At 38.3% G+C, this 20,137-nt stretch overlaps 1 protein-coding gene across 1 annotated transcript in view; it reads right to left on the bottom strand.

The window, feature by feature from the left end:
• Positions 1–12,992: 12,992 nt before the first annotated feature.
• LOC105059634 (proteasome subunit alpha type-7) overlaps positions 12,993–20,137 on the bottom strand; it is a 21,730-nt gene continuing 14,585 nt past the window's right edge. Inside the window, exon 3 of the mRNA XM_010943007.3 lies at positions 12,993–13,353. Coding sequence (XP_010941309.1) covers positions 13,192–13,353 — 162 coding nt within the window. The 3' untranslated portion in view covers positions 12,993–13,191. The remainder of the gene's footprint in view (positions 13,354–20,137) is intronic.

Here is a 20,137-nt window from a genome sequence, read left to right as displayed (position 1 = left end):
AATTTAATTGTCTCTCTCCATCCCTTGTTTCTATAAATTATTGGTTTTCACATCAAGCCTAGTAATAATTCCAACCCCCGCCAATGGCATGACGCTTGTGGCGGGCCCTAGGTTATCCTTCTTCCGAGGGCCATGCTAATAATTTGCCACCAGATTTTCTTATAATTATAGAATTGTCACCTCCTATGGCCCTTGAATCAAATTTCTTGGCCCTTGGCTCCTTGCGCATGCATGTGATGCAGTTTTGCATTTGTCGAGACTCATGCTCTATCCACACACTGCTTGCTCACCTCACCACACATGCTCTTCTCTCCCATTGCAAAGCGTTGCAAATGGAGTTCCATGGAGTCCTCTTTTCTTCTTTGGCCTTAGAAGAGCTCATGGGGTATGCCCCACTGCATTCCTGCATGTGATGAAAGGACATCTTCACCTGCCTTTCAACCAAACACCTACCTCTTATTTATCTTTTATGCTTCTAGAAGCTTAGCCTTTTTTTTAAGTCCTTACCTCCTCTTTGTTAAATGGAAAGTGTGGAGACTACTTTTTGACATGGCCACTACAAGCCAAAAGCCAAGTCTTAAGGTAGGGAAGTAATGATATAAGAAGAAAAAAAAATATATAATATTTATGTAATTAATTTTATTGATCAATATCCATGTATAAAGATGATGCAAAAGTTTTACTATAAAATACTAGATACTCCAGAATACAAATTTTTTTCTCAAATTTTAGCTCTCAATACTCTAACACTGAATTTTTCTCTCAATTCTGATCTAGTATTATTATTGTTGTTGTTGTTATTCTTGTTATTCTAGACTAGTTTAAAATAATTAAACTAGTCAGGGGGCAAGAGCATGAAGGAGAGGACAGAGAATGAGTAAAACGAGAAGAACTTGTGATTTTTTCTATCTAATTGGTAATTTGATTTATATAAGAATTCTAGTCTATCTCAAAAATTATTAAAGTTACTCACTATTTTAACTAATATCTATAAGATACATTAGGTTACCATCCGATTAGGAAGAGAGATCTATATTGTTCACTTCAAAAAATGAACTATTAGGAAAGAAAACTATATCAAAGCAGAATTCTTGTAAAAATTAAAAAAATAATAATTTGATTAATTTGTTCTGTAGTGTTAAATTGCGAGTATCCTAATATTATTAGACAAAGTGACAAACAATATTATATGAATTGCCATCTCATAAAAAAATGATATAATTATTGTAATTAAGTCCATATGCTTAGCATATCAAATCATGTATATATATGCATTTCTCTTTTTTAGAAAAACTTATCGTACTTTGATTTTGCTCCTAGGTGGTTGAAGACTGTGAAAGCAAATCTCAAAGTGAAAAATATAAGTGAGTTTCTTCAAAAAGATGTATTTATAAATATTTATGAATAATTAATTAAAAATGCAAAGATAACAAATAACCCTATGAAATATGGTAATTCGTTTTCACGTGTCGTAATCATATCGATATGATTTTGATACGAATATGATTATAGAGAATACGAATACAATACAATTAATAAATATATCAAAATTTTTCAATACGTACATAAATCTATTTATTAAACGTGCCATCCGTTAAATATGATTATTAAATGTATCATATCAGGTTAATACGTTTATACGATATATTTAACATGAATAATCTATTTTATATAAAATATATATTTTTAATAAATAAACTTATTCTAACCTATTTAAACAATATATTCCACACATATATACACAACAACTAAGCAAATTGCAACTCACACAAACACCGTATAAGCACACAATGGAACGAGAGAGAGAGAGAGCTGAGTTTGGCGGTTGTATGTGGGGGCTAATATATTTGTTTAGTTTTATTTTAGGATTTCTAATAAAAAAATAAAAATAACTATTGATTTTTTATAAAATTATAAAATTACATATTTTTTCACATATGGATTGAACGTGTCATAAACAGGTTTACAGATTAATATGCGATACGACACAAAATTCTTCTTATCATAATTGGATCGACATAATTTCAATATGAATCTATATAAGTCTAATACTAATATAAAAATTTCGTATCATATTGCATGTCATGTTGAAAATTATCACCTCTAAATAACTCTGGTGGGCAACTGCAAAAAATGATCTTTTTGACGTTAGAGGGGTCTAAGTCCAAGCACATGTAAGACGGTGGGGCCCTCTTATACATAGATCTTTTCAAGGCCATTACTAGTTTATCATCACTCTCTAACGTAGCCACAACTTCAGTATCTAAGGGCAATTCAGCTGGAGATCATTTAAAATAACAAAGTTTTTTAAAAAAATCAGATTAGATGGAAATAAAAAAGAATAATGTAAGACTATTGAAATATTTATATACTTATTTATGTTAAAATAAGCAGCAAAATGGTAGTTGAGACATGTTGTGAATCATTTGGCGTTTACCTTGCCTCATGTTTTAAGTCACATGGTTTTACAGTTCCATGGTGGAAGAATTCTCAAACTCTCCCTTTCAGCTGGAAAAAGTACTCATTATTTTGTGGGCCATCAGATGGTAGAAATTTTGTTGGCGTTTAACGTGATCTGTCCGTGGAATTGGCAGGTCCGACCTGTGCTGACCCGAGTAGGTGGAAAAAAAAGTAGCGGGGGAACAACAAGGTCTTCTGCATTAAAAGCCTCAACCGCACGCTCTACGGAAGAAATCAAAGTCTTTGTGCATCACGTGTAGTATAATTAAGTTGACATGGAATCCATCCTCCTCCAATCACGTTACAGCGTGTGGCCATCATATGTTCAACCCAATCCATATCATGTTCGATTCGATCCGATTGCCATCCCTACTGTTATGTCCCTGAAAACTAGGTTTCTCTACGATTAATGAATCTAGGGGGACACCATGGAGATTTTTGGCCCCTTGAAAACCATGACACCGTCGTGTTTGAACCGAAACTCAAATCTGATTTATAATTTTTGGGAGATCCAATTGGGGCACGTGGAATTGCATACCTTTGTTACACCATGATGCTTGCTGTTTCACTCTAGGGCCAGATTTGGCATTACCGTGGATGACTACTAACGTCAGTCATGAATCCCAAAGGTTAAGATTAGAACGAATTCTCTGTAACTCTAGTTGTAATTTGTAGGGTTCATATAATAATGGTACGTGCTTGTAAGAGCAAAAAAAAAATAATAAACTAGGGCTCGCCTTAGTAGGCAAATCTCTCTTATTGGTAATCATAGATTCTCAATTTGATTCTGGAATGGTGTATCTTTTTTTTTTTTAAATCTAGACCTAAATGATTATTGGACTATTAGATAATTCAGTGCAACATCAACCATTTATCAAACATCAAGATGCATGAAAGTATAGATATTTTATGCTTACATCAATGTGCATCATATCTAGCTATTCTGTTACATTATTAATAATCAGCACCATTACCGGAAGGTCAAGAAGAGACAAATCCTCTCTCTCTCTCTCTCTCTCTCTCTCTCTCTTTTGATGAAAATAGAGACTGAAAAATATCATATGCATGTCATACAATTATTTTAATTCCAACTCATATTTATGTAATTAATAAGTAACTCAATTTTGTTAACTGCTTGACTCCCTCTTTAATTGAGAGTTTTGAGATAAAAATGTTGCATCCAATAAAGTACTGAATACTCATAGAAGCAACACTTAGATGAAGGTGGTGTCACCTAAAAAATTGCATTAAATTTAATAGTAGAACATAATACTGTCTTATGCTTATTAAGTAACATTGATTGCATCAAAAATATTGCTACAAAAATAAATTTAATTCTGTGAATTATAATTAATGTTTGTAGAGTATATCAAGAAGCTATCCTCAATAGGTTAATAAATGCAATTATGTGCCATGGTGTATCCTTTTTGACACCCCAAAAAAAAAAAAAAGATCGTATGGATATTAACAGATACTTCCAATTGCATAAATAAATGTATATAAAACTTGGCACAGTGCTTCACTAAGGGAAAGGACGGTTTGTACTATGACTAGTGGAAGAATCTGATGAACTTTGGGACAATTCCGCTGGACAATTCTGCAATGCGAATCACAGGACTACCTCATCATTGTGATTTCTTACAACATTTGAAACTTTCTGAGGAAGCTTGTATCAAGGCCATTTAGATGGTCCTACATGCCCGTGCTCATTTAGAGGGGCCCTTTGAGCTCCTTCCCAGGCTTTTGGAGCTTGTGCAAGGCTTAACTTGACCTCATACAAATGTTGGTAAGACGAAGTCAAGTCACATCGAGGATTGATAATAATTGAAAGAGAAGGTGGTGGAGATGCCATAAGTTTGGTTAATGTCACCATATAACTGCGCGAAAATTGATGCCCTGTCCATGTATGAAACATTGAAACATCTTAGGATAATAAAAGCTTAGGAAAGCAATACTTTTGGGCAAATGTTAGTGCACACAAAATTTTTCTTGAATCGATCTAATCAGTGTTCAACTTATCAAACTAAGTTATGTGTAAGGAAGTTTATATTCAATCCGGAGAGATATTACAACTTGTATAAATGTTCTTGCAATATACGATTTAAATAATTTGTGGATGGTTTGTATTTATGAGAAAATCATGCCATATATGAAAAGGTCTTGTCATCAATCAACATCTTTTATGGATCTTTTCTAGAAGAAAAGTTTTGAATGATGAAATCTATTTATATGAATCAGCTACTATGGTTGATCTTTTGTAGAAGGAATATATTTTTTGGATATTAAAAAAAATCTATATATAGCCAGTTCTCTTTGACCACTTTTTTGTTTTATTAGATTGCAGAAAAATAAAGATGTTTTTGAAAGATCTCCTATAATTTACTTATTCTTCAATTTCTCAAGAAGGCATGAACTTCTTATATTATTTTTTTTTTGATACAGAACTTCTGATATTATTTTTCAAGGAGACTCTTTAACAATGATTCGGTGGCTATTATTCACTAACTAGATGCATCACCACCTTTTATCCCTCAATATACGTTTGTTGGAGAATAGGAGATCCTTTACATTTGCATAAGATGATATGCATATAGAAAAATTAATAGCAGATTGGATGGTAATACTTATGGCCAATCGTATAGGAACTAATTTATGGACTACTATGATAGATATTCCTTTCAATTCTTTTTATATTTTATTTTTTTGATAGATTGGTGGACTTTCCTTCCTTAGCTTCATGAATAATTTCTGCGGGTCATATTGACATTAATCCGCTGGTTCTACTCCATAAAATTTTCAAGTTGCTAGGAATTTATCATTGGAGCAAGCACCCAGTGGTATAATATTTGTGATACTGTTCATCTTCAAAGTCCCACAATTGTTTCCAATACAAATTTAGTCATATGATCAACTAATTTTCCAAAAAGAGAGCAATAATTCAACAACTCTCTACATTTTGCTTTCAAGTAGGTTATTGTCCTATTGGTGGACTCTTACTGTTCATAGATTGGACCGATTCAATCTCTTTCTTCTTTTTAATTTGTGAAGGAATGGACTAATTCAATCTCTTCCACAAGTGATATAAGCCGAGAGGGACATGGCACTAAGTGCGTACAATACAGCATGGGCTGTAGATAGAGCACCAACAATTGCATGATCAGTGGCATGCAACTACAAATCTTTCCATATGGATGCGAATCCATACAGTAAAACACTGGACATCTCATGGTCCCAAAGCTGGACCCACGCTAAATTGGATGGGCACTTCATCCAACTAAGGTAGAAACCAAGACCATGACTCTAGTGGAGTTGTTCCCCCACCACCTCAATATCCATTAATGGAGGAGGGGGAGGAATAGAAGGGTCAGTCTCTCCTCGGACCTCCTCCTTCCCCACACACAACACAGAACAGAAATGAGAAGGAAAGTAAGAAACATCAAGCTTATCCTCAAAGCACTAGTGCAACACAAGAATAGTGGATTTCCTCAGAAAAACACAAGAACAGTACTGGTAAATTCTTTTTGTGCTTACGTGCATGATTTATGAAAGGGGGACTTTGATCAACGCAGTCTCCTTTTTAATGCACTTCTCTTCCCAAATCTCAGGAAAGGAAAAGTTACAAATAACCCGAGGAAATCAAAGACTTATCCATTCCATATGACAAACAGTTATCCCATCAGGCTCTGTCTCTCGTGGGCCATCACCCAATTACTCTCCTCCCAGGGTGGTGCTTATCTGAATCCATCCACTCCAAATAAATTGGGACTTGTTATGTAGACATTTAATTAGTTTCAACTTATCCTGTTGGGTGCCGACTTTTCATTTGGTGTGGTCACCTCTCAGGACGATAAACATCAAGGCGTTGTTAAGTTCGGAACCTGGATAATATGCATGCACTAGATAAAGCAACAACAATTAGAAACTCTTTTGACATGTTAATAAAAATCTAAAAGCTTTCTTCTTCTTCTTCTTCTTCTTCTTCTTCTTTTACTACTTTTTAATCTGATTAAAACTCAGGGACAGATGAATCGTTTTACACTGAGGAACAAAGTACTTATAAACAATTGACTTTACTCAAATTTTTAGGATAAAGGATTGAACAGTTCTCTTGTTTTCTGACACAACTATTTCTATGATTCTTAAACAACAGTTCCTTTGATATCATTTATTTTGACTGGTAGGAAAGGATTAAGTTTCTTCCAAGTCATTCACAATGGAATAATCAAAAGCTTAATCTGATTTCTTTTAAATACTCGTCTTCTAGCTTTACGTGGATAGTCCTCGCACACAAACCGCATGAGAAATCCACGCAGGCCGCTCCTGTGCGTGCCCGTTTGGGCCTGGGCCATGCCCGCATGCGCCCGTGCATCATGTGCTGGACTGCACGCCGCCATACAGCCGTCAGCCTCCACCGCTCCATAGATTGTATCACTTTTTTTCGGACGTATTTTCTCCATCTAGACTCTGTTTAGACTGATCTTGACCTCGTTGGACTCCGTTCGTCATCTTGGATCTCGTTGTGGGCTCAATGTAGACCAAATCTCGAGGCGTCAAATCCCAACAATCTTCACTTCGACTCAATATTCAACCTCCTCCTAACTCTGAGAGCTTCTGGATCTCCTCGTCCCGTACCCTAGGACAATCGCCTGCTGATCATGGATAGACAAACATGAAAGTCGAACCAGACCACTTGATCCCATCTCCATCGTATGCTGTACTCCTCCTGACCTGAGATCTGCTCGGAGTATCGTCCTACGGTAATAGAAATCTTATCCTGCGATATCGCCTCTCATCATCCCAAGCACGCATCTCATGCCCGATCCACCTCCATCTGAAGCTCCACCTCGATCTGGGCTCCCCTTGGCTTTTGAAGCTCCACCTCGCACTGGGCTTTCAATCAAGTAGTAATGTCCTCTCGTCCTCTTCTTTTCCTCCAGAATAATCTTATCACCGCACAAAACCTTCAGGATTCCTTCATCACTATCCATCTATAGCCGGTCGAATTCAGTCTGCTCAGTGAGATAAGATTCCATCTAAAATTGAATATGTATCAGATCTCCCTCAATCTCCTCATTGCACCATCATGTGTCCTCCAACTGACCGTCCTGATGCCTCTGACACACAGCTCGATCCATCCGATAGATGAATAGTGCCCTCACTGCTATCTAGAGAGTCAAACTGCTCCTCTCTATAATATATATAATAGGTGCATGCAGAATCTAAAATTCACTGCTGGAAAAAAGTAGCTACCTCATCAGATATCACCAAAATATCATCCTCTGACTTGCTACTTGCCGTCGTTGTAGTAGCCCTCATCCGATCTCTTCATTGTGAATAATCTCTGATACGATGCCCCAACTCGTCACACCTGTAGCATTTGATCTTGCTCAAATCCCTCGCCTTGGACTTGGATCGCCCTCTTCGTGATCTCCTGATGTTCCATCTGCCGTCTCTTCCTCCAAAAATCGTCAAAGCTGAGCTGTTGCCGCCTAAGCTCGAAGCTGGATTCTCTCTCCTAAAAATCTCATTCTAGAGAATTACCGCGATGACCTCATTTATCTTGATGGTGCTCTTTTCCACTAAAAGAGCAACCATCAAAAACTCATACGAAGGAAAAAGCGATACTAGCAAAACCAGTGCCCTGGTCTTCTCCTCAACTTTCTCACCAACGCTGAAGAGATTGGTGAGGATCTTTTGGAAGTGACTGAGATGCTCCTGCACGCTTTGTCCTTCAGTCATCCACAACTGATAGAACTGTCTCTAGAGAAAGAGAGTGTTGATGAGAGACTTTGCTATGGACAACTTCTCGAGCTTCGATCACAGCACCGTCGAAGAAGTCTCGTCAAATACATAAATTGCTATCTCACCCGTCAAGTACAAGTAGATGATACTCACCGTCTACATCTGTAGCTGCTCTCAGGTCTTCTCCTCTGTGGTGTCCGGCTTCTTCTCATACAAGAGAGCGTCGATCAACTATGTTGGATGAGCACGTCTTTCACCTTCACTTGCCACAAGGAGAAATTACTTTTTCCGTCGAACCTGTTGATCTCCATATTGATTGAGCCTGTCTTTTTCATCTTCAATCTTGATCACCACCGCCGCAACCTGCACCTTAGTACCGCTTCACTCTGGTCCCACTTGTTGGGGATATCTGGTCAGGATACCATTACTACAGGACCTTTTTAATACCATGCATCACAGCAAAAAGAAAGAAAAAATAAAATAGAAACATAATCAAATACATGAATCAGCCAAAAGGCTTGCTTCCATAGGACATGTAAGCTTCACTATGACAAAGAGAAAATTATAAGAAGAGATTACACCCTCAATCCTCATATATCTAATCTCTCTCTTACAAGAAGCTCTCCCTCATAAAAGCTCTCTCTTTCTCAAGAAGACCCTCTGAATCTCTTAAACGACTGCTGTCTGCTACCTGACAGTTTGCCTAAAGCTCCTAATTTTGCTTTCTATCGATGCCTAGCTTTGGGGTCTATCGCTGCTACTAAACTCCCTTTCTGTTCTGCGCGCATAGGTCTCTGCCAAGCCACCAATTCCAACACTCAACTCTCTGTTGCCACAGGTCTGTTTAAAGACCTCAGATCCGAGTCCCATTCGGTAAAAAGTTCAAACAGGATCCAAACAGCTCTCTGAACCAATGGATCTTGACCGCAACCCATTTGGACCGTCAGATGGCATCCCGATCCACGAAAATCCCCAAAGACCGTGAGAAACATTTTCGAAAATGCATCGATCTACCATGGATCGTGTGAAACTGGGTGGAAAATGTCCGATCGATCACAATGGTCGCCATAGATCGCCGGTCCATGCACCACACGTGGACCGCTTGAGAAATCCGTGTGGGCCACATCTGCGTGCGCCTGCCTAGGCTTGGGCTGCGCTCGTGCATCCTCACGCTGGGCCGTGCTATCGCGGCCAGCCTGCGTACCGCCGTGCATGCTCGCTCCACCACGGCCTTCGTCGGTTCGCCACCGACCTCTACCACTCTGTTGATCGTACCATCTTTTTTTGTACGTATCTTTTTCATCTGGATTTCGTTTGGACTGATCTTGTACTCGTTGGACTCCGTTTGTCGTTTTGGATCTCATTGTGGGCTCAGTGTAGATTGAATCTCGAGATATCAAATCTCAACAATGATTGGTAGGTATTTCTCATGCAAACTTAATATGGAGGGAGATGGATGAGAACAAATGAACTAGAGCATGGACCCGGAGCTTGCCAAACTCTCTTGGCACCCTCACCATCAAACCAAGGACTTCTCCAAATTTACCAGTAGGAGGATGATTCCTCTTCTATTTGGGTGCGGGTTGTTTCTTTCGCACGGAAGGATGATTGGCCTTCTTTTGCGATGTGAAGTATTGAATCATGTATGCTTCATGACCTATTATGACGGATGCAAAGAAAAGATCGAAGTATTTTAAAAATTATAATTATGCAAAATGTGATTCAACAATTCACGTTGTAAAATAAGATCAATCATTCTCTCACGTGAAACATACAATACGAATCACTTCCACCATATTTCACGATGAGACAAGCAACTGAATGGACAGCCGAGGAATCTGCTGGCTTAATTAATAAATAGTGGAGACAAGCTTCGGATTTTTGGATATGTGAATATTTTTTTTCTGAGAAGGTTTTTAATTTTTCTCTTGAGCCTGCCAACTCTGTTTGTGCACACCTTACACTGAAGCCCACATGGTGAGAACCATATTAATTATAATTGTTAGACATGGTGCATGGAATAAACACAATGCTCATAATTTATATCGCACGACTACAATAGGTCATGCTTGCGTCTAACGATGCAACCGTTGTTTTAGTGCCAATCCCGACTCCATCTCAGCAGATGCAAAGAATACTTACCGTAAGGTCCGTCTGATTGGATTAATTTAAAATAAAATAATAAATTTTATATCAAATTATTATTTTTATTATTTAAAATAAAAAATATAAATAATAAAAAATAATAAATTTTATATTTAATTTTTAAATAAATAAAAATAAAATTAATATAATAAAAAAATTAATATTTATTTTTTAAAATAATAATAATCTATATTTGATAAAAATATCTCTGTATAATCATTAAATTTATTTTGATATCTTTTTATATTCATTCAATAAAAATTTTTTATAAAAAAATTAAAACGTAAATGACATTATGCAAAAGACTGTGTGATTATAATATTATCTTGATATTAAAAAATTATTTTATATATATATTGATAAATTTAGTCATATTTTTATATGAAAGTATCTTCAATCAAATATAACAATTTTTTTTTAATATTATTTTTTTTAAAAAAAAAATTATCGATCAAATATAATAAAAATTATTTATCTCTATAATTATTTTTTAAGATAAACGGACCCCTCTGGGAAATGGATTTAGACGAGACAACAAATTGGGCCTTACAGCATTGTTTTCTCGCGATCTCCAAAATCTTTACGCTTAGACTTCATTTGAATAGAGAGAAGAGGACAAAAGAAAGACACGCTTGGCATATATATATATATATATATAATTTCGTTTTTGTCTTCAAAGTCTTTTTCCCTGCTAAGATTTTTTGTCTTCAAAGTCCCTCGCTCTCATCTACCATGCATTCAAACAAAGGGGAGGAGAATTTCTCCTCTCTTCTTCTCTCCTCCATTGCATATTCAAAGAACGTGCTGTTTACCAAAAAAAAATAAAGAACGTGCCCAAATCGGTCACTTCTGAAGAGGCATTTCTCTGTATCCCTGTCCCAACCGGTTTATCTCGGCCTTTCCTTCCAAGAATGGCATGATCTTCAAAATTCAACCAATTTGATTGTTCAGTAATTTCCTTTTAAAACAACTACAGTGACTGACAGATTTCGCTTGAAAGTGTTCGTCCAACTTAGCCTTGGACCGAAATTCTGGTCGCTGAATTACTTATTTTAATCGCAATCTTTGAAAAAAGCAGTTTAAATTTATCACAATGAGCATTTCCAAAATCCAAGCTCAACATTCTCCAGCCATCACTAAATTTTCTGCTCGTGTCAGATTAATGACCTTTCTCTGTTGTTTGGCAAAAAACAAAATAAAATCTCCTGGGCAGTGCAAGAAAAGATATCCAAATCATGTTCTTTGACCTTTTAAAATTATTGTCTTAAAATTCTATGAGAACTCTTACTTGCACTCAATTGCTTCACTAACCTTTGATCAAATTGTAGTCTGAAATTCACTTTCAATACAATGTTGCACTTACGCAAGCTTCACATGAAACTCCCTACAGATTAATCATCAACACCTACTCCATCTCCATGTGTTTCCATTAATTTGACCTTGATGAATCAAAATGCACAATAATAGATTTTATTTAAGTCTTTCTTATGCTCACATTCAAGACGATCATATTTTACCAACTCATGAATATATAGATCCATCATTGCCATGCCAAACGTCGGGTGCCGATGCCTTGTCATTATGAAGAACCACAACACAATATTTTTAAGGCCTTGAGCACTTAATAAATGATTCCGATAATTTAAATACTAAGGCAGGCTGCAGAACACCCTATTTATGCCTACCATTACAAAGCTCGTTAGCGAAAATGTATACAATTATCCCAAATATTTAACCATGGATCCAAAGTTTGGAAAGCATATAGTGGTGTCTCCAACTTTTCCTGTAGATGAGACTGATGCAGGGGCCAAAAAGGCACCATTGAGATCCTACCAACATAGGTAACCCAGAAGCACAGGGAGTTGCCTGCAGGCTGCAGCATTCATCCAGCTGAATATTTATGCAACCAAACTCAATGAATGGCAGAAATCCCCCACACCAACGCAAAGCAGTGGTCCAACCATAACCAGGACCACTTCTTTTTCTTCGATGAACTTCCGGCATGTTTGGCAGCAACCTAACTTGCAATCACAATATGCTGCTCGTGCAATCACAATACACTGCCCACACAGTCAGACAAACTGAAGATGGTAACTCAGATCATCACAAACCATACCAGCAAGGCAGCAACACACGAAATGGACCAACTACCAAGTTTCTACCCTCGTGTTCAGTTTACATGCTCATGTTCGCAAAAAGTAGCATGCCAGCATTACAATTGTTTCAACAACACGGTAGGACACATATTTGGAGCCCTACCAGAAAAAAGTGATGCATCTCCAGGTTGTTAACTGCATGGACCAGTTGGCTGCTGCCTTGTATTGGTGAATTTAGATGCAAAGAAATATTTTGATGATTCTAAAGGACAGCGGCAAACATCAGATTGTTTGAGCCTGTACTCTTGACCTGTTTCAGAAGCTGGAAGTTAGTGTTGCCACAGAAATAATCATCACAACATGGTACTTCTATCCCTTCTTCCCCCTCCTCCCTCTCCTTTTTGTTTGTACTCCATTATCTTGATGAAGCAGGTGGAGCTTGACTCCTTTACTCACAAAAAACCATATGGGAGGAAGTGAACCTGGCTAGATAAGAATAATTAGGAGACAGGACCATGCAATTAACAACTGATCAAGACGACTGGAGGATTGGCAGCATAATTCTGTATCTCATATTAAAAATATGTCGTTCATGAAAACAAGAATTGACTAGTAAAAGATTTATGAGTTTCCCATATTACCCCAGCATCCAACTCACCAGAAAAAAAAAAAAAGGTGGTTTTGAGATATAAAGAACAAGCAACTGACAGAACAAAAAAATTCCTGGGATTTACGGAAACATCCAACATCAAGTTTCCTTAGAAGGCGCCTTCTTAGCAGCCTCAGCTGCAGCTTTCTCTGCCTCAATCTCAGCAACAATAGCATCAATTTCAGCTTCATCAAGTTGACGAAGACCCTGCTCTCTCGTCATCACAGCAATTTCAATGTTCTTTCCTCCACTCTCAACAACCTTGAAAATAAGATAAAAATAAAGAGATTGCATTTGTTGTTGTCAAATATAGATAAAGATGACAATTATGAAAACAGCATTCTACAACCCAGTGGGTAGACGAATGACATTGAATACAAACAGCAGCAGCAGAAGAAGAAGCAAAACAACAACAACAACAACATAGATAACTGTCATGGAAAAAGGTTAGTTTAAAATATACGCTCCAAATAATTTTCTATGCATTAGGTGGGGCTCAAGTAAGGAGAGGAGTCAAAGAAAAAAGAGATGAAGCCTGAAGGAGAAGAAAAAAATACTTTCAATAATTTAGAGAAGAAGCACAATAATTACATCTTTTCAAGGACGATTTATTAATTAGGGGTCTTTAGCTTACAATCCGTAATTCCATATTACATTAATATTGAATAGCAGAAGTAAACAAATGCACATAAAAGAAGACAAAGAATTATATGGATCTTGGGTCCCTGGACATAAAGACCAAAAACAAACCCACTTTGGATGGAGAGGACGCTGCAAGAGAAATTTGATCCAAAGTCTTGATATCTTTATTTGTAAACTTTCTCCAATCAAGTGTACACATAAGGATGCGAATGTGTATGTCTAAATTGACCTTACCAACTTAGCCAAAACTTAATAAATATAATAAAAATTGATATATTCTACCCAATAATTATTTTATATATTACGTAAGACATTGTAATTGACATCTTGTAATTAGGATAACCAACAATTGGGTTTCCTACATAGATTAAATAAACAATCAACAACCACCGATCTTTAACAGCAGGGAAACCTCAAAAACTGTAGTTAAAAGCTAAGTTATGTAAGTAGGGATCAGGTTTAGGTGCAGGTGCAGGAACTAGGTTTAGGAGTGAAATTTCAGTTAAATTCTGATGTGCAAAAGTATCTGGGGACTGAAGTTAAAAGGATAGCATTATTGGCAACAATTATTGTTAGATATGAATATTAGGGGCAGATTGCCTATATCTAAGTAAAATCTCAAGAAAAAATTATTTGTCCTTGATGCTACCTTGAGATGCCTATCCGTCTCCACTCTTTTGAATTCACAACTTAGGATGTTCAATCTTCAACTAATGATGTTGACTTCTCTTTATAAGGATGAATTTGCTTCATGTCGCCAGTACAAACAGCCTTTCAAAGTTCTCTTTGAGCTCTACATACATGAATTGTAACTCAAAGAAGTCCATGACTTGGATTTTTGTTGCTTTATCAACATACTCTTCTATAGTTGGATAGAATGGAAGATTGAAGAATCTTCTGCTCTGACAACAATGGTGCAATTCAATTATTTGTCGCTCACTTGCTATAGTTGAATACCAGCTAATGCAAACCACAAAAGGTACATGTTTGCATCATGAGATGGTTCCAATGAAATTGATAAAAAAGAGAGAAGAAAAAAGAGCATTCCAATGCACAAAGCTCCTGCCACTGGGGTGTCCAGAAAGGGTCAGATGTACACAGCCTTATCCCCTGCATGCGGAGAAAGTATTTTCATGTTTCGACCTCGCAACACTCAGGTCACAATGGACCAACCTTACCATTGCACCAAGGCCAGCCCTCTAAACAAGAAGGAAAAACAATAAATATAAAATAGAGATAAAAGAATATATTGAACCAACACTGCTAAACTACACAATTAGAAAAAATGTATACTATATACAACTCTCTTAACCTAATTCATGTTTAATATAAAGAGCTTGCAATTTAAATAAACTATTCCTTCAATTGATGTCAGACATTCTATGCAAGCCAATATGTACCAAACATTCTAGCTTTGTACTATGGAACATTTTATACCCCTTCCTTATAATGCCTATTTTTGTGGATGGAACCAGCAGAAATCATTTAACTACACAGGCAAAATGCTCTGTACATGCATATTCTCTACTCTAGTTTCTCACAAGCACACAGAAGATGTAGTAGCATCAATCACCTAGAAGCCTTAAAATCTGAAACAAGGTTGTTTTTTGATGCCATCTCAAATAAAAAGCTCCCTGCCTTAGCCACATAAGCCGCATCACTTTTAAACTCATTGAGTCTCCATGAATAGATTCGACTAACATTGTCATATGCTCCATTCGACTTTTTTCATACAACATCAGAGCCATGATCAAGCAACTGCCACTAATATACCCAAAACACAGGAAACAAACTGCTCAAATGTAACAACTATAAAATAAGCACTTCAATCTAGCAAGGTCACCATCCTATTCAATTTTTAAACCCATTAACTCGGAAGTCAGACTTCCACAAGTATTTTTGTATACCTAATCAGAAAGACATAATTGGCTTTGGTATTTCATGGTGATCATACTCATATTTTAAACTATTTGCATAATTTACGAGGGAACAATACAAAGCAAGGAATAACAGCATCCAGGCTTGGCAATATCACCTTCCTATTCAAACTTCCTTAAAATACAGGCAGACTAATCAAACTGATTACTGAAATTTAAAGCTCCATTCTATGTCTTCCCCATTTGGATATTCCATATTTCTGTTTGTATCACTAAGTAAAATAAATGTTTACTCTTAAACTCTGACAAATATAATGTTCCCATTTGCATCTTTTTTCCTAAACAGAAGCTCTAGTATAATTTATAACCAAGGTTGGAAGAATGCATACCGACAAGCATGCTGGCCGGCGACCGATATGGTATGGTACCGGTCTGTACCACACTAAACCACAGCATACAGGAACCATAGGGAGGGAGATGGAGAGAGCCGGAGAGAAAGAAGAAGAGGAAGAGAGCTAGAGAGGAAGAAGAAGAGGGAGGGAGAGAGAGCAGGGGATCCGACAGTGCGAGGTGTCAATTGGCGGCAGTTTAGAGTGGAGGATAGCAGAGATGGACTAATGGAACTCCGTGCACCCAACAGGGGAGATGAGGGAGACGAGCAAGGTTTGAAACTCCTTGAGGTAGTCCTCTATTCTCTGCAATCCAGGGAATGGGAAAGCTAGGGTTTTGAGCTCGACAGTGGGCGAATCGGCTGATTTTTGAAAACCATAGCTAGGGTTTCAAGGGAGGAACGGGAGGGGAGAAAGAGGGATACTTACCGGAAGCATCAGCAGCAAAGCGAATGAGATACTCTCAAGTCTCGAATGATTGAACAGAGGGACGGGAGGGGAGGGGAGAGAACCATCGAAGTATCAAACCATCAAATGAAACATTTTATAGGTGAACCCATGTGTGCTTGAACTGTTCCAATTGGACATTGGTTCAATTCAGTACAGGCTGAAGAGTCTGGTTCTGGTGGGCTTGGCAATCCATGTTTATAACCAACCAACCGCTCTTGAATACATGATATCAATGAAGAAACATCTAGAAATATTTTTCAAATGCCAAAGTTTTCAAACTTACATGACTAACACCAAGATTAAGCATGACTCGAGCATGACCTTAAAAAATCATCAAGTCTAAATAACCATACAGCCACATCCCTTATGTAAAGTTTTCCATATAAAAGTTTACCCACCTTTTATGATCCACCAGAAAACTGAAAATAGCTTTAATAGTCCATTTAGATGTAGGATAGCTAAAGTGTACTTCAAATACAAAATATGATATAAAAGTGGTCAGAGACTGCCAACCTCTTATGGGGCTTTAGGGTTCGGTATTCTGATCAAATGCAGACAGCATTCTTTTCACTAATTTACTTAGGATCTCAAGTAGGTACAAAATTGTATAAATAAAAAGTAATTATCTTCCCCATGGGAAGAGTAATTAATGAAATTTTCTCATCAAGCACTAATAAGTAATGTTGTTATGTTGTCAAACTTTTGCAAGTGTTAAAACATCAGAAAGCTTATGCATGACATTTTTCTTGAGGCACATCCTATAGAGCAAAGAGTCTATGTTAACCAAATACAAAGAATTTATCAAAACTTAGATTTCTCCGTTTGACATGATTGCAAGGAACTAAAACAAATATTTAGAAGGTGAAAAAGATGCATTACATAGAAATGTAACTTGCTTCAATTAAAGCGCCATTGATAAGTTTCTAATAAGCATTAGATGAAATCCTGCCCTCTAATTTGAGGCTCAAAAAAATGCATTTTCTATGTAACAAGGGCCTAATAGATTGGGCCAAGAGACTGATCATAGTGAGAATCCTATATAGATAACATACAGTTCTATTATCATAGACCAAGAGGAACTACTTGATGTAGCAACTTTTTCAACTGGCATGTCTCTAATTTTCATAACCATAATCATCAAGCCTCAACCCAACTATTTGGGGTACCATAATTCCTATTTAGGATCATCTATGACATTATTTTAAAATTTTCCGTATCTTTCCTCACAACTTCTATCCATGTAACCTTAAACCTTGTCTTCTGCCAATATCCTTCAACACAAATTAAAGCAGATTTTTCTTACTGAAGCCCCTTCAAATTTTCATTGGACATGCCTATGCATCTCAATCAATTCCCTATCACTTTATCCATAATTTATATAACTTCAATGGCTCCTCTAATATACTTATTTCTTAACCTATCCTTTCCAATTCTACCATACATCTATCTTAACATTCTCATTCCTACTATACTCAATGTTTTGAGTCGTACAACATTGTAAGCCTTGTCATCATTTTACAAAATTTCTACTTAAGAAGTAAGGTTTGCATCAATGATCAAACACATAATACCTCAAAAGCACCTCTCCTCTTCATCCAACTAGCTCTAATCTTATTGCATACATTTCCATCGATTTGTCCATTATTTCAGACAATAGATCCTAAGATTATGAAACTAGTCTGTGATATCTCTTGTCCTTCAATCGTAAGTAGGATCTCATCTTCATTTTATTTCCAAAAAATGCATTCCATATATTTTATCTTTTTTTTGTTGATTTTTAAGCCCTTATTCCGAAATCTTTCTTCCATAAAACCAGATTAGTATATGATGTACTCTAGAACACCTTTTGCTTGTCAATACATACCACATTACAATTGACTGAACATATATCTAACTGCAGAGAAACAAGAGACCACAAATTCAGAAGTAGGAAAGCATCGAATAGCAACCACAAACAAGAAAAACATAACATACAAAATAGCAAAATTATCAAAAATCCTAGATTGGGATGCAAATGTCAAAATGGATAGATCTCTCTATGGGCAACAAAGAAAGGGCATATTTGGTTGGAGGGAGTTAAACTCTGCAATGAGAATGGGAATGAGTGACTTCCATTCCAGCCGCGTGATTAGGAGAAGTCCCATTTCGATTCCAGGGGAGTAGAAATTCCTCAATCCCTACTCTCGCTTAGTATTCAAATTCCATTCCAATTCCAATTGCAATTCCGATTCCAGTCATGAACCAGACACGTCGGGAGATATAGTCATTTCGATTCTCATCCCACTCCATTCTAATTCTAATTCCAATTGCGGACCAAACACACCCAAAATTCATTACAATTTTATACTTTCTAGTGATAATAAAGCTCCCCTGATCGCCTATAAATAATTCCAGAAGGTGGTTTATATTCTTGAACAGAAGCATAAGGGAAATAAGGAACCCCAGAACACAAAAAAGCAGAACTCGAGAACTTTTCTTGCGTACATGTTGCAAGAGACTATTGAAGTTCTCCATTTACTTTAGTTAATTCGGACTTTCAACTTTAAGGTGTGTTGCGGCCAATCGCCTCGTCGCCCGATCGCCGGGAAGCGTGCACCTGCAAAAGGAAGTCCGCACTGACCGGAGGCGGCTCCGGCGGGGACCCTCCGACGGTCAAGTCAGAGAGGTGACTGGGCAACAGTGAAATGCAGACAGAGAGCTCTGAGAAAGAGAGAGGGAGAGAGGGGCGAGCCTGCGTATGTGGGAGAGACGGGCGGATCGACCGCTTGCACTGTTGCCTTCCCCGGTATATATAGTGGAGCTAGGTATGGCGCCGTCATTAATGGCGCGGACAAGTGAGGAACTGTCAACTCACTGTGGGCTGTCAGAGCCGCCGTGAAAACGTCATGTCGCCGTGGGGCTGTCAAATCGCTAGGGTTGACAATGCCCTCGGCGGGACAATGTCCCTAGATGGCCGTGCCGCATGCGGCTGTCAGGACTGACAAGCTCTGGCGGCTGTACGGCGATCAGAGGAGTCAGCCGACCCTAGGTCGGCAGCCAGCGGAGTGGCATCGGGTTCCTCCGGTCGGTCGGCGAGCTTCATGTAAGTCGGGCCTCAGACCCCCGGGTTCAGTCGGTCGGGATGGATACGCCCGACATACCCCAAGTCGGCGATTAGCCGCTGGTGGCTCCCGTCAGTCGGTCGCCCCGACCGACGTTCGGTCGGCCTATCGGCCAGTCGGAGTCGTCCAACGGGGGTGGTCAGGCCGTCAGGCGGTCGGACGGTCGGGCCGTCCAGTCGGTCGGGCCCTCCGGTCGGTCGGGCCCTCCAGCAGTCGGTCGGGCCCTCCGGCAGTCGGTCGGGCCCTCCGGCAATCGGTCGGTCAGCGGGTATTCCCCAACAGTTGCCCCCCTCCACTCCCAAGTCGGGTGGTGGACTGGCCGAGGCTTCCGTTCGGGCAGCAATCCCGGACGACTGGGAGTGGATTTGTCGCACGTGTAGATCCGACCGTACTGTCGGATGATCCGATGTCAGACGCCTCATGAATGCCCAGTGATCCGGACGTCCAGTCGACGTCAGAGGTCACGTCGGCGTCAGGTGTCAGACGCCACGTCTTGTCGTCGTCAGTCGTTACGCCGGTGTCAGAAGATCGGGCGCCGGACGATACAGCGTCAGTCGATCGGATATTCGGCGCCGATCGCGGAAGA

This window comes from Elaeis guineensis, chromosome 16 (assembly GCF_000442705.2).
Source record: "Elaeis guineensis isolate ETL-2024a chromosome 16, EG11, whole genome shotgun sequence".
Classification (NCBI taxonomy): Eukaryota; Viridiplantae; Streptophyta; class Magnoliopsida; order Arecales; family Arecaceae; genus Elaeis; species Elaeis guineensis.
Note: the sequence above shows the minus strand (reverse complement) of the source record. Positions and strands in the feature narration are given on the sequence as shown.